This window comes from Triturus cristatus, chromosome 3_2 (assembly GCF_964204655.1).
Source record: "Triturus cristatus chromosome 3_2, aTriCri1.1, whole genome shotgun sequence".
Taxonomy (NCBI): domain Eukaryota; kingdom Metazoa; phylum Chordata; class Amphibia; order Caudata; family Salamandridae; genus Triturus; species Triturus cristatus.
The window spans coordinates 988,330,627-988,346,204 of record NC_140584.1 but is presented as its reverse complement, the minus strand read 5'-3'; the positions used below and the strand labels follow the sequence as shown (position 1 = coordinate 988,346,204).

Below are 15,578 nucleotides of genomic sequence, written 5' to 3'. Positions count from 1 at the left end.
GCTCAGAGGCTCTCAGAAGGTGCCAAAGGATGGGAATCATTCAGGGGGAGTTGGAAAACCGTGTGGTGCCCCTGAGTTGGGCGGAGCAGGGTGAGAGGGTCCAGGGCTGTAATGATTAAGGTCCGAAGGCATTTGATGAAAGAAGAATCGTGGCGGCAAGTCACTTAATGACGCTGCTGTTCGCATGCAATCGGGAACCCTCTACTGGAACGGCTACGGGTTCTCTCATTAACTCTAGCCCCACGTGGCTTCCGTCGGTCAGTTTTTGGACCACTATTCATCTGGAAATTCTACTTGCTCACACTAATTGTCCTGATGATGATCTTAATGTAAAAAGATTGAAACGCCGTCGACCTCACAATCAAAACTCCTTTACTGCATTAATTTAATTAGGAGTTTTGCATAGCGTTTTCAATGCGATGTAAAGTTTTTATTGTCACAAGAGCACTTACACTTCACGCACTTCCACTCGTCTATGTGTGAGCACCAGAACTATTTGTAAATAACTGAATGACACTCCTTCTTATGATGATAATAAAATGTGATGTCATTCTAAAAGCTTGTGTCCACACATACATTGCTTACTGAGTCCGGTTGGGATTCAGTTTACATTTAACTTCCAGTGAGTCACACTCTGTCTAGTAATTTGTTGCTGTTGCTGCACAGGCAAAGGACATAGGCATAGTTAAAGCCTTAGGAGTCCTCCAACATCAACAGTAGAAGCAGAAGGTAACAGGATGCTTGGCCTAGTACTTGTAAGTAAGCCCTAACAACTGCAGCAGTCCTTTCAAGAAGACCAACAGCCTGGTGAGTCTGGACACTGCACACGAGGATATCCTCTCTGCAACAGGCTCATCGAGGCCTGAAATGCCCATGGTAGAGGCACCTCTGCCCTCAAACAGTGAACTTTCTCTTGTTCTCCCTGACAAGCCAAGACGGGTCATGGAATACTGGGGCTATACTTTCCTCGTTGGAAGGTCCTCGGCTATTGACTGGAATTTTACACCACCTCTCTGAATCATCCACCCTGCTGTCACAAAATCATCAAGGACCAGCACAACCCTGCTGCAGGAGGTAAAGGCACTCCAGCTAAAAAGCACAATAGAGGCCATGAAGGCACATCAGACAGAATAAAGAATTCACTCGTACTTTTTTATCTCTAAAAATGATGAAATTCCTAAAGCAGTCCTGCATCTCAGGGCACTAACTGCTACATTACATTTAACCACTTCAGAATTAGTGCTCTGCAGGACATCATTCCATTTCTACAAGCTGGTATTTCAGCCTCGAGGATGCCTAATTGCACATCCTCGTACTCAAAGCTTATTATCTATATATGAGGTTTACGGTAAGTGGAACACATTCCAATTCGAAGTCTTACTATTTGGGCTCACTACAGTTTCACATGTCGTTACCAAATGCTGAGTGGTAGCTGCAGTGCACTTAAAGTGCAGCCAAATTTACATATTCACATTTGGATGGCTTGCTGGATAAGGATAAGTCTCATGCAAAATACCTTACCCACACTCAATACACTATACTACTTGTCCATAGATTGGGCTTCACAATCAATGTCAAAAGATCTCACCTGCCTCTGCAACAGACCCAAGTTTTTCGGATAGCCAAATTCAGTCAGTGGGAGAGCTTATCCCAGCAACAATTGTTACTGCATTTCAGATGCTGCTTCCCCCTTCACCAGATGGCTTTTCCTCTGACATTGAAAATTATAATGAAATAGTTGGAAATTATGGTGTCATGTATTGCTCAAGTCCTGAATACAAGGTTACACGTGTGTCTTTTTTAAGAATATCTCGCCAGATGATGGTCACAAACGACCATTGTCTAGTATAAGTAGAGTCCAGTTATGAGTAAAAAAAATGGTCATTGTAGAACAAATAATGCAAAAGGTTCCAATTTCCCCAATTCTTATAGCCCTGATGTGAGCCTGTGAGCTATGGTTCTCTACTATTAAAAATATCCACTCAGCCACACAAAAGGCTGCGACTCATTCCAGACTTCACGGTTGCATACAGCATTTCAACCTCAAGTCTCTGAATCTTGCAGTGTGGCACCTGAGGTCTTCGAATTTAAAGCTATTAACAGTTCCGATTGGACTGCATGGTAATGCAAAAACAAGATAGGAAACCTGTTTGTATGTGCCGTGCAAATGGACTTGACATGTAGTTAACGGTAACGGTCACAACATTCAGTTGTTAGCAGCCCTAGTCCAAGAGTGTCTGCTACACCTACTGAAAACAGGACTGGCTTACATTTCCCTAGGGATACTCTTAGGAGCAACAGCTTCTTACCTGCAAAACATATTTTTAAAGTCCCTGTCATGAAGGCCTTCATTGAAGGTCTTAAAACGGAGATTCCTCCAAGGCTGCCCCAGGCTCTTTCACCACATTGATATCCACCGCAATTATCTCTCAGGATGTAGTTTTCCTTGAGCCTATCACCTTTGTAAGGAATTGATGAACTTCTAACTTTATCATTCGAGGAACCTTTTGTGCAGGTACATAAAGACAGAGTTGTGCCCCAAAAACACTCGTTATTTGCCAAAGAACTTTTTGCCATTTCACGTGAACCAGACTATTGTCTTACCATCCATTTTTGTCCTCAACCAAAGCAAGGTAGCTCCTCTGGTGTGGTCATTGTACTGTGTGTAAAGAAAAACCATCTCTATAACTATTTCTTCGCTAGTTGCTTCTCCTGGAACTTTTTACTTCTGTTCTTCAGTCCCTTAAGCCACATCCATGAAGGGTTCACCTTATTACATTCCTGGCACTTTACCCAAAACGCAGCGAAGCGCCCTTATTTTTCCAACGGAGTTTCAGTATTATGAAAGTGTGTGTGTGTGTGTGTACAGGTGTGTATGTGTACACAATCAACAATTCTTTATTTGGCGACTAAAAGCCATAAAAGCACATAAATAAAACCCTTTTCTTACCATACATACATACATAGAAAATCTAATTTGCCCGAATAAATTTGTCATGGGCAATGTATACAAACAAATAGGGATAAAAGCTCCTTATTAAAAACAGATACAAAATGCCACTCTAGGTATACAATTCATCAAAGAAAGTGCAAACGTGACAGAGCAATGGCAGGGTAAAAAAACTACATAATCATGCGTGCTCATGCACAGAAATGGGCACATATATTTCCCAGAGGGCATTAGACTTGTTCAGCCTAACTACACCATAAGCATCTTCTTCCTAAGTCTTAAGGTCCCTGTAAGAAAACTTGTGGCCCCAAAACATACCATAGGGGAGGAAAGCATTTGTAAATATAATAATGCAGGCCTTACTTGAACGAATTGGCTAGATCTAAGGAGCGGGAAAATACAATTTTTACGCACGGGGGAGGGGTCATAAAATTCACAAACAAAGGTAAAATGTAAAGTGTCCTGGTCAGAAAAATTGTCACATGAACATGGTTTTAAAGCCCTGGGCTTCGTGTAGCCTTTAGCAAAGGCTAATAACCAGTGTATAAGGTTCAATATGAATCTGGTTAGCACAAAGCGATGGTGCACGTTGCTGACCAGTGACAGATAAGGCTGCACCTGTGGGTTCAGACTCAGTGTGATATAGCTACTCACCTTTGGCTTAGCTAATTCCTTACCCGCCCTTCACCCTGGCCAAAAACAAATGTTAGATATTCCCAATGTATACTGGGCATAATGGCCTGGGGTTGGTAGACAGGTCAGGGCAGCCTAGCCACCTCATCTGCTCCATTATGTATTTTAAGCAAGGGATAAGCAGGGCCCCCTCAAGTGCGTTGCAATCCGCTATAACAAGTTGATTTAAAGTGGCGGCTGGGCAGGACCAGATTCTCATCCTGCGCAGAAAGGGCGCAACAGCAATAAGATCATAGCTATATCCTGTGCCAAGCTCCTTATGCAACATAACGGCTGGAGTGCAGGGGGGAGAGCGAGGAGCCTACGCATAAATTGTTTTCCGCCCCCTGCATATCTCTCACATCCTCGTATCCCCACATATCACTGCCATAAGTGGCCATAGGGGTACATTTTTCTCTATACACCTTTAGCAGGGCGGGTACAGGCTTTGTCCCTAGTCTTTTTGCTAAGTCCATGGTTCCCCCACTGCCCTAGCCAGAATATTCTTTTTGTGTATTTTTTGCGCAGCCTTGGTCCCTTGGTCATCAAACAGCACACCCAGGAAAGTGAAGGTTCCAACTTTTATTAGTTCTGCCCCCCTACAAAAGAACTTACAGCTTTCAGCCTTCTGAGTACCAATCGTCATGGTGTGGGATTTAGAAAAATTTGTAGCAAGATCAAGTGAATCCATAAAATCAATGAAGACCTACAGCATTCCTGGCAAACACCGCGTCGTCTGCTTATAAAAGTGCGGGAATCCATTTGGAGACAGTTCTGTGATATCTTTACTGCTAGCTGAAAGTGAGTCCTCTAACTTGTTAATGTGAAGCGTAAAGAGCAAAGGGGCCCGAATACACCCCTGCCGGACCTCTCACTTGACTTTCCAGGAAGCTGACATGCCACCATCCTTATTATATCTCACCACCGCAGTGGTGGTGTTATGGGCGAAGGGTAAAAAAGCCACCAAATCTGCGTCCAGATCCAAAAGAATCGACCACAGTTTGGATCTGTTAACACACACTCTCTCTTTTGGTGGTGTAGTATAGGTGCTCAATAGAAAGGACCTTCTCACAACCTAAACTTGGGAACTACCCAGAAGTCCATGCTTCCTTTTTTGCATAATTTATGCAGCACTCTAAGCCTGAAAGGATATTGTCTTGAGTTATACCAGGTGCTCCCTTGTGTCTGGACAAAGCTATACCCCTCTGAAGAGCTCTAATAATAGGGAAACACTCGTCGGGGTTGCTTTTATTCATTTTAGATTGTTTTGAGTGGTATTTTACCAATCCAAAGCTCTAATACTGTGCCGGGAGTGGTAAAATGTTTGTCATTTTTCAGCTCGGCGAAGATGACACTGGATAATCATGCGCTTTAAGACTTTGCTTTAAAATTGCAAAGCTGGAATGAGTCGCATAAAGAGTGCTCATGCAGGAAATCCAGTGTGCAAAACCATTGACACTGCGCTTTTTCCCAGTGGGAAAAGATCTAGCCAGGACTATCCCCATTGATCGAACACGCCTTGTGCCACCTCGAGGTGCAGAGGCCAGTTGTTATCTGTCACACAGCGTCTGCTCAGTTTGTCTGCTCTGGCAGTCATGGTCCGTGCCATGTGGTTGGCTACTAGAAAGATGTTCTGCTGCTGCTGCTGTCACCTCCAGAGATGTAATGCCTCTTGGCACCAGATCCCGGATCCTGTGCTCTGCTTGTCGCAGAACCGCATGGCAGTGGTGTTTTTCATGAGAACCGAGACCAGCCTCGCCCTGATAGATTGCAGTAGAGCTTTTAGGGCCAAGCACATTTCCATAGTGGGCCCAGAGAGGGCTAGGTTCCTTGAAGCATCGCTGCGTGCTCACCCCTGCTTACTGTGTCTAAAGTGAGCGTGAGGCATCCAGGTAGCATGGTTTTGAGCTCCAACACATCCCTTTATGTTCCTGCAGTCCAGGTGCCCCACAGGCAGGGCACAGCACCCACATTTATGACCCCAGGAGACTTGTCTAAAGTTTCATGTGTCCTTGCAGCTAGGACTCTTGGTCTTAAAGCTCTGAGAAGCAAGAACCTTTGTTTGTCTTAAGACAGTTTTTAGGCAGTGTAAAATAGAAGAAAGACTTAAAAGTAAGATATTTGAAGGTTCAATCTTGTATTGACAATACTAACAGGTAATCATTTTCAGTTTATAATATTTCTATTTCTAATAGTTGTATTGAGACCCTGACAAAACCAGTAGAGGGCTGTTAAATGTATCTCCGTCTCCTTGGGTACAAGATACATTTAGGGGGTAATCTGTTCTGTGGGACCTCTCTTTTCTGTGTGCCCCCTGTGGGTTTTTGAGGATTTCACCTTGGTTTTCCAGCTGCCACTGTGTACGTACATGTGAATTAGTGTATAGCATGTATTAGTGTTTCTAATAATGTGCTTTCCATTTTATAAAAATGAAAACTGATTGGCCTTGCTTTATTAGGTGTTGTTTGTTGGGTTTTTGAGGGCTGCGTCTCTAGTCCACAGCACTGTTCATGAATTAGCCTTGGAGTGCTCTGCATCACTACCCTGACATTCGAATGCCAACAAGGGGTGCAAAGTTTCCAGACCTTTATTCGTGGTTATAAAAAACCTTGTACTTGGGATCACGGAGGGATCTAAACATACGCACCGTCATTCATTCACTAACACCCCAATGGAGTCAAAGGGGCAATGACATTGTCAGAGTCACACATAGGGACATCTGTCTGCACACTGCCACTCACTGATGCACAATGGAGGACTTGAACATGCTGTTCCTCGCTGACTAGGAGACACATTAGTGAAGTCAAAAGTTCAGTCACGTAGTCAAAGGCACGCTCGGGTACATGTTTGCTCGCTTCCACTCACTCAGCATTGCATGGAGGCTCGCTACGAGTTTGATGCCCTGCCTCAACCTCTTCTTTGGTGCACACCGGGGGTTGCCGACCCGCAATGACCTAAAAACAATGAAAAATACCTTAAAAAAAAAAACACACAGTTCAAGACCAAGGGGTTCATTACGATGGCAGAGGGACCGCCACTGCCAGCCATGCGGTGGCGGTCCTTCCGCCATCGGACCGCGATTTTCCCCCCGCCACATTACGATGGCGGGGGGATCCAGACTGCGACCGTAGCGGACGCAAAGACTGTCCTCCACCGAACCGCCACAGGCAATCGTTCCGATTTCCTGGCGGAGCGGTCTGCACCATCTGCCAAATTAGGATGCTGCTGGCCCCCCCCCCCCCTTGTGTCTGGGGGTGGTGTTTGTGCACTGGGACCCCCCTACAGTTCACTGCACCAAATGACAGGCACTGCGTGGTGCCTGCCATGTAGTGCAGTGAAATGCACAACATGCATTTTGAACATCGCGGCGGGTGCTGCAGTCAACAGCACCCTCCGCAATGTTAAAGTGCAAAATGCGACCGCTATGGTGGCGGTCGCATCCTAATTGGGTGCGCATGTATTGTGGACGGTCCCGGTCACCACCACGATGGTAGACGGACTCCAGTCCGTCCGCCATCGTAATCGGCCCCCAGGTGATGTTTCTCTGTCAAACACACAAAATCAGTTAAATGTTCTAGTTATGGGTATTAGCACACACAACACATGCCATAACTTGTGCCTCCCGCATGCACATAACACCAAGTTATCAACAGCACAGAAACACAAAAACAGCTATCGGGATAATGTGATGCAGACCAGGGTTATGTTGTTAACCTTAACCAGGGTCGGATCGGTAAGACTGGTACTCGGGCAGTGTCGATGGGCTGGTATCGGAGCTGCAGCTCTGGGCCACTTTTTTGACCAGCGTGGTAGCCTATTTGGGCTCTGTACAGTTAAGAGGCTGCCACCGGCCCAGTGGGGGCCTGAGCGGCCTTTCTAGAGGCAGATGGGCCTTTGTGTCCTCCCTTTTACCAACAGGGTGGAGGTGTCATTCTTAGTCTATCGCTGGACCAGCCCATTCATGCAGAAGTGGCCTGACCTATTCAGGTGTTGTTCACCAGTGTGAACTAATCTGTGCACCCAGAGTCCTTGCACCATTTGCATATTTGTTCCTCTTTGAAGTTACGAAAACATGCCTCTTTTTTAGATCCCTCCGCCCCTCCGCCCCACCTTCTTTTCATTCCACTTAAAGCACTTGAAGCAGTGTTTTGTGGAAAGGCGCAATCTGAAAATATGGGCCACTTTTTTTTGGGGGGGGGGGGCTATTTTTGATCCCAATCCAACCCTGACCTTGTAGGAATGTGGCTCTATATATACTGTTCCCAAATAGGTACAGTGTGTATAGGGTCCACAGTCCCCAGAGGTTTGGCAGAGGCTAAAGTTAGATATAACCTTACTCTCTAAAGTGGTAGCTTGGTCGAGCAGTAAGGCAGTATCAGAGGACAGTGTAAAGCATTTGTTGTACAAACTCAGTCAGCAAATGGTCTCACGCACTCAAGAACTGAACTCTAGGCCAATGGTTTGTATATAAAAATATATGGTTGTTTTATTTTAGAACCCACAAGAGGTGGGGGGGGGGGCTATTTTTGATCCCAATCCAACCCTGACCTTGTAGGAATGTGGCTCTATATATACTGTTCCCAAATAGGTACAGTGTGTATAGGGTCCACAGTCCCCAGAGGTTTGGCAGAGGCTAAAGTTAGATATAACCTTACTCTCTAAAGTGGTAGCTTGGTCGAGCAGTAAGGCAGTATCAGAGGACAGTGTAAAGCATTTGTTGTACAAACTCAGTCAGCAAATGGTCTCACGCACTCAAGAACTGAACTCTAGGCCAATGGTTTGTATATAAAAATATATGGTTGTTTTATTTTAGAACCAACAAGAGGTATCAAAATATACTTTCTCAGAATGAGACGCTTTAGTTAAATACTTTGCAAAGGACAATTGACTTGGAATGCAATAGTTACAGTTTGTTGCAATAGGCAACACAATTTCAAACACAATAATACATTGAGCTCAATGGGAATTTTAAGTTATATGCAATTGATTACTTTCAGGACTACTTTTCTAACTCCAGGACTGGATCCAAGATTCAGCCCTGGGACAGTTCTTGGAAACAAGTGAGTAAATACTTTTTAGTTACTGTTGTGATTTTTAAGCAATATTTTGCTATTTTAAAAGTGGACACTTAGAAACTTTTTCTGATCAAATTACCAATGTTATCCTATGGAAGGAAATTCACTTAGCAGGTAAGTGGGGTTATGGTTGCTTTTTCTAGGTCAGAGTTGGATCCTGGATCCAGCACTAGTGTACCACCTGTAAGCAGTTGAGAAACTACGTGTAAGTTATACAGGCGATTATTAAGGAATATTTATAAGTTTGCAAAATCGACGCTTAGAAGAAATTTCACAGAAAAACATTCAATTGATTCCTGGTGGAGAAAATTGAGTTAGTGGTAAGTACGGTTGGGAGTACTTTTCAGGGTCAGTGCTAGGCCCAAGATCCAGCACTGGGATCTCTCCTAATAGCAGGTGAGTATTTCCGTTTTCGTTACTTCGTTGATTTTAGGTGAATATTTTAAAGTTTAGAAACTCCACACTTAAAAGAAATTTCAGAAGAAGCCAGTCTATGTTACCCTATGGAAGAAAAGTGAGTTATCGGCTTTTGGGTAAGTACTCGACTGGCAGAGTTAGGGTTCTGGGCACAGACTCAGGGTTCTCCCAGGGTCAGGTAAGTACAGTTGTTACACCCTCAGCGGCACAGGGTCAGCCGGGTGCAGAGTGAGTTAGGCCCAATGTTATCCTATGGGAGGCAGGGGGGGCCTTGGTTGGTGGCTGCTGACTAACAGGCCACGCGGCTGTGGGAGCTGGGCTCCCGGTCACTTGCTCAGGGCAAATGGGGAAGTAGGTAGGAGAAGAAGTTGCACTGCCAGGTCCACTCGGGCAGCTGGGTGCAGGGTGCTTTTGATTCTTAGGGCGCTCAATGGATTGCAATGGGAAAGCTCAAGGACGAACAAAGGCTGCAAGCTCGGGGATGAAGATTCTTCAGGTGTGCCCACCACTTCCAGAGGTAGGTTGGGTAGTTGGAGGATAGGTAGGTACCCAGGAGTCGGTCACAGGTGGCAGCAGGGTGCAGGGGTGCCTTTTGGTGTCAGGAAATCTTACCCTCTGTTGATCGCGGTTGGGGGGGGTCCCTGGTTCTGAGGCTGCAGGCGTCGTCAGGAGTGTCAAGGTTGGTCCTTGGGTGCCGGATTCGGGGTCACAGTCGCCGGGGGATGTCCTCGGGGTCTTTGTCCACTCCAGCACAGGCCAGGCTTAGCGGGTGCAGGGTTCGCGGTTCCGGGCTGATGCCAGGGGTTAGATACTTGCTTTGAGCAGAGCCACTGCTCGTGGGAGTCCCAGGTGCTTGGAGTCACAAGGTAGCCAGGTCCTCTGGGGTTTGCGAGGTTGCTGGCCACAGGAGGTGCCGGGATTTAGCAGGAGCAGGTTCGAGGGTCGACAGGCCGGTAGGGCTGGGGCCAAAGCAGTTGGTGTCTTCCTCTTCTTAGCAGCTGCATGGCAGGTCTTCTTTCTTCTTGGTCTTCTTTGCTGTTTTAGAATCTGGAATCTAAGGAAGGAAGGTTCAGGGTGCCCCTAAATACTAAATTTAGGGGCGTTACAGGTAGGTAAAGGGCAGGGACCACTGGGTCCCTGTCCTGAGGTGGGTACACCCCCTATCCTGTCACTCTCCTGTGGGAGGGGGGCAGTGGCCTAGTCCTAATTGGGTAGGGCTCCCCATCTTCAAGATGGCGAGGGCCTCGCCTCCCCCACCTGAGGGGTGGGTTGGCAGGGCTGGCACATCCCCTGTCCTTACTTGGAGTTTCCGGCCCATCTTCCTGCCAGAGTGGGGGTCAGAACCGGTGGGTGGCAGTTGCTGAGTACAGCAAGTGGCCTGGAGAAGCTCACAAAGGCGGCATGCCTTTGAAGCTTCCCCCTGCCCATCCTGGGGGAGGAGACCTAGCACCTCGCCCAGGATGTGCATTGTTGCAGGCCCAGGAGAGCGGGGGCTCTCCACCCTGGGATCCAGCAACATGTCTGCTGTGTGGCAGCCTAGGCAGCCTCTCAGACAAGACGTGGATTGTAGGTTAGGTTTCAGGGGGCATCTCTAAGATGCCCACTGTAGTGCATTGTACATTAAATCCCACACTGGCATCAGTGCGGGTTTAATGTGCTGAGAAGCCATCATGGTGCTGTGGAGTTCGTGTTTGACGAGCTCCTAGCACCATATACTCTTAAATGGCAGCACTGCACTTACATTGCCCAGGAATGGACCTGGGTACTGTAGGGGCACAGGGCTCATGCTCCTGTGCCCACACCACTGGCATAGGGCACCCAGCTAGAAGGGTTGCTGATGTATGCCAGGGCGTAGTGTAGGTTGTGGGCATGGCGCACAGGGATGTGTGCCATGTCGACTCTCTGTTTTGTCTTGTACCCAGACACTCAGCCTGCAAGGGCAGTGTGTTTGTGTTAGGGTACAGGGCCTCTAAGGGTGGCACAATTAGTGCTGCAGCCCTTAGATGCCTTCCCTGGTCACAAGGCCCTGGGTACCTAGGGTACCATTTACCAGGGGCTGACATGTGGCCAGGGTTTGCCGATTTGGGTTTTAGGGAAGGAACATAGGCCCTGGGCACCTGATTGGCAGGAGTCCAGGGCACACTCAGTCAAAGTACATTCAGCAATTCGGCAAAAAGTGGGGGATACCATGCAAGAAAGATGGCACTTTCTCACAGACCTTAACTGACAAGTTTCAGTATTTTTATGCAGTATTAGCCAGAAATATAATTCAGATTCTGTGTCTTTCAGTGATATACACACAAATATACGGACTCTCTTGAAATGTGGCCTTGAGGGTAATTTTACAGGTATATTTTCGTGTTTCAGACCCTCTGAGTAGGTAAACAGTTGTGTTTTTGATGTACTTGGCATTGTTTCCATTTGAATAGCATGAACATTTTATGTTTCAGCACAATGGCCTTGTTTTGATTGGGCTTTGACCAACATATGGAGTTTTAAATTCCTGTAAGATTTTAACCTTCTGTTTATACCTCTGTCCAGGTTAACCTCTACTTAGGAATTTAGCTGAACATGCTCGTCACATACATTAAACGATGTTGTGAACGGCAACTGTCAACTTTGTGAAAATGTGTTTTGATAGAATATTTTCACCAGAACGAATTTAGAGATAGCGGAGTTGACTGTAGTACCCTCTGTAACTGTGCATCAATGCTACGATTCATGCGAGTGTGTTGTCGGAGTATTCCTGCAATAATATTTGTCTGATAACCTCTCTTCCTTGGTCTCTTTGTCTCCGCAGCCGTCACTGTGGACGTCTTCTCTGCCACCGGTGCTCAACCCGAGAGATCCCCATCATTAAGTTTGATTTAAACAAACCAGTTCGAGTTTGCAACATCTGCTTTGATGTCCTGACGCTGGGAGGAGTTTCTTAGTATGGCGGCGAAAATCTCTTGTACTCTGAAAACACAGCTCTGCCGGCGAGCCTGCGAGCGCGAAGAGGAAAGCTCTGTCGCCCCTCCTCACCACAGCGACTTTATAAAGGACCATTCTCTGATGTATTCCAAATGAATCATGTGTACGATTGTAAATGTACCCAGCTGCGCTAGCTCGTGCTACACGCTGACTCCAGTTGGACTGGACCTTTTGATACAGAGCGCTAATCATGTATGTCCGGCCCCTCATTGTGTCGGCTGTAGGGTCCCGGGACACCTACAGTAACAGGGTTTACCTGCTGTCCTTCCCTGCACTGAAGAAGAAAGCGAGGCGTTCATCGTGTCCAGGTTAGTGGCCGCGACTGTGGCCGGGTCTGATTCTGCCGTCGTCACGAACATATCCACCGGTTTGAGACGGCCGGATATCATGCTGAACTACCCACCGAGTGCGGACATTTTTCAAACAGGGTTACGTTTTAAGGATAGTCGAGGAAATGTGGCCTTACAACAGAAAGCTTTATAACCGGACTCATGCATTTGACATTAAGGCATCAGAATCGCGGTTCTCCATTTTGATACCCGCATAATAATTGCCGAGTCCCTTGCTTTCAGTAGCATGATGGAAGACCCTTGTAGTAGCCCCTCAGCTAACCACCAGCAGGTAATGTTACTGGGTGTCTTCGAAAATCACCGATGGATAAAAATAACATTACCTTTTGCACTCTTTGACCTGCTTTTCTGTCTAGATTATTTCACCAAATGCAATTTTCTTTATATTCTGCTCCCTTTGGTTCCTTGTACGGAACACCAGTGCTATTGGTAATCCATTTTACCAGTGCTAGTGGTAATACATTTTACCAGTGCTAGTGGTAATACATTTCTATTTGCTCTTGTAAAACCATTTAAAACACTAAAATGTTAAATGAAATCTTTGTGTAAGAATTAATAATTTGATATTTACATTAAATATTGGACCTACGATCATGTAAGAAAGTTGTTTTGTCACATGCTGTTCACTTTATCAACCGCTTCAGTACAGGTCAAAAATAGGTCCTTGACCTGTCACTGTGTAATTGTTGGATGTATTTGGGCTGCACTGTGCCAGCAAAACACTGCAAAACTTGTCCTTTGCAGCTGCACTCACACAATCATCTGCAATGTAGTGTTCTTTAAGCTAGGTGTGCACTGCATCCATCGACTGATTGACCGTTTATTTGTATAGAATACTATTTTCCACTTAAATCTCTTCCACAGGTGTGATCATAATTATTATCCAAATAAAAATACTTTTTATGCACAAACTATCCACACACTGGATAGTACGAGAGTCTGGATGCCACATGGACAGAACCAATGTCAACAGATGGTTTATTAATTAAATTGGTAATCGTGCAACCTTTAGTTTGTGAGAGTCGGCACAAGTAATGTAATTATTTTCCATACTTCCTTGAAATATATATATATTTTGCATCAGATGGTAACAACAACTACACTAAAGATAAATAAAAATGTCATTCTGATGGATACATCTGCCAGTGGATTCCTCACCTTGTGAATATCCCTGCGCCAGCATTCCACGGAATTTTTCTTTCCCAGCACTCCGCGTCGACGTGGGCGACGTTATAATGCATCGGCTCCGCTCTCGACTCCGTACGACGTCACCGGAGCCATAAGAAGCCCACGTCGGCGTGATGACGTCAGTTCCCTTTTTTCCGCGCCGTCGACGCGCAACGGTTTTTTTCCAGTGCTCTCTGGCTACTTTGTAGTTTGATCGTGTTACTGTAGACAATTTGATATGTCTTCGACGAGGAAGTCGGGCTTTAAGCCCTGTAGGGAGTGTGGAGGTCTGATGTCCATGACTGATCCGCATCAGGACTGCTTGTGGTGCCTTTCTTCGGACCACGATATGGAAGACTGTGCCTGCTGTAGGAGAATGAATCCTAAAGCACTGAAGGAGAGGAAGACTAAACTCTTTATGAAGAAGATCGGTGAGGAGAAGAGAGGAAGAAAAAAGGAGAAGTCGAGGCGGGAGTCGTCGACTTCGAGGTTGTCGAAGGCGAAGAAGCATCACAAAAAGAGAAAGCATTCTTCACGACGTCGGTCCTCGAAGAGCAGGAAATCGAGGTCGACTTCTTCCCGTCGGCGCCGAGGCAAGGACTTGTCTCCTTCGAGGTCTCCGAGAGGGTCTCCTTCGCCGAAGCGGGCTCCAGTGCATTCTTCGGCGCAGTCCCCGGCGCAGTCACCGGCTGCGTCAAAGACGTCGACTCCGGTTCGAGTGGAGTCGGAGGTCTCTATGGATGAGCAAGAACAGGAAGAGCCTGCTCCGGTGCCTGATGAATCTGCGGCTCCGGTGGAAGACACTGCGGAGCCGACGCCGGAGACTCCACAAAGGGATACAGGGTCTGTTCCTTATCCGCAATTCCCGGCTCCAGGTACCGATTCATCACACTTTCTGAATGCCATGTATAGTATATTTAATAGGGCGGCCTTCCCATCCGGAGCACCAACTGGTCCCGTGGGTCCAATGGCATATACGCTAGGGGTGCCGCAGCAGTATGCTCAGGCCCCCTTTATGCCGATGGCGCCTTCGTGGCAGTTTCCGGCGCCGATTGGGGATCCGTCGAGGCTGCGGATGGATCATCCTGGTTCGGAGCCTTCTTCGACACCGTTGCCGACGCTGTCGGCGCCTCGTCCGGCGCCGCCGACTCCTGTGGCTCCGCCGACTCCGGTACATGTGGCTCCACCGACGCCGCGTATGACGTCGACGACGCCGGCTCCCCGGATTCGATCAAGGAGGGAGGCCCAGAGGGTATTGGAGGAAGGAAGGTATAGAGGAGAGGTGGAAGAAGGTGAAGTCGATTCTTCTTCGGATGAGTTTGAAGGGATAGAAGAAGCAAGTGGTTTGGATACCACCCCAGAGTGGGAGCATACTTCTGCAAGGTCTTTTCCTCCACAGGAATTGGCACCCTACCATGTGGTGATTAAGAAAGCCGCAGAATTGTTAGATCTGCAGCTGCCCTCTGTGGAGTACAAGTCTAACCTGCTTACGGAGGTGTTGCACTCTCCGACGTCAACTTCGGAGCCTTTGTTGCCTTTCAATTAAGGCATCTTGGAACCGGTGTTGGAGGTGTGGAGGAAACTTCTTTCTTCTCCGGCGGTTTCCAGACAGGTGGCAAGAAGGTACAGGGTTGCTCCTGGGGATCCTGATTTTTCGTCTACACATCCATCTCCGGAGAGCCTGGTTGTGCAGGCTTCTTGTTCAAAACATGCTTCGGGTGCATTCCCTCAGTCTCCAGCAGATAGGGAGTCCAAGAAAGTTGATCAAACGGCTAAAAAGTCCTTCTCTTCAGGAAGTATGGCACTGAAGTCATCTAATGCCACATGTGTGCTGGGGCGTTATGTACATGCTTTGATGGACTCTATTAAATCTTTAGCCCCTAAATTGCCTGAGGGTGATAAGTCGTCCTTCTTGGAGGTGGTTGCGGACACTCGGGCAGCTGCCAGGCAGGTGATCCAGTCAGGGCTGGATAC

General features: G+C 46.9%; 1 protein-coding gene across 3 annotated transcripts in view; it reads left to right on the top strand.

Annotated features, from left to right (window-relative positions):
- ANKFY1 (ankyrin repeat and FYVE domain containing 1) overlaps positions 1-13,040 on the top strand; it is a 506,490-nt gene extending 493,450 nt beyond the window's left edge. For all 3 annotated transcript variants that reach the window (XM_085649582.1, XM_085649583.1, XM_085649584.1), the window contains exon 25: positions 11,915-13,040. In XM_085649582.1, coding sequence (XP_085505708.1) covers positions 11,915-12,047 — 133 coding nt within the window. In that variant the 3' untranslated portion in view covers positions 12,048-13,040. The remainder of the gene's footprint in view (positions 1-11,914) is intronic.
- Positions 13,041-15,578: the final 2,538 nt, after the last annotated feature.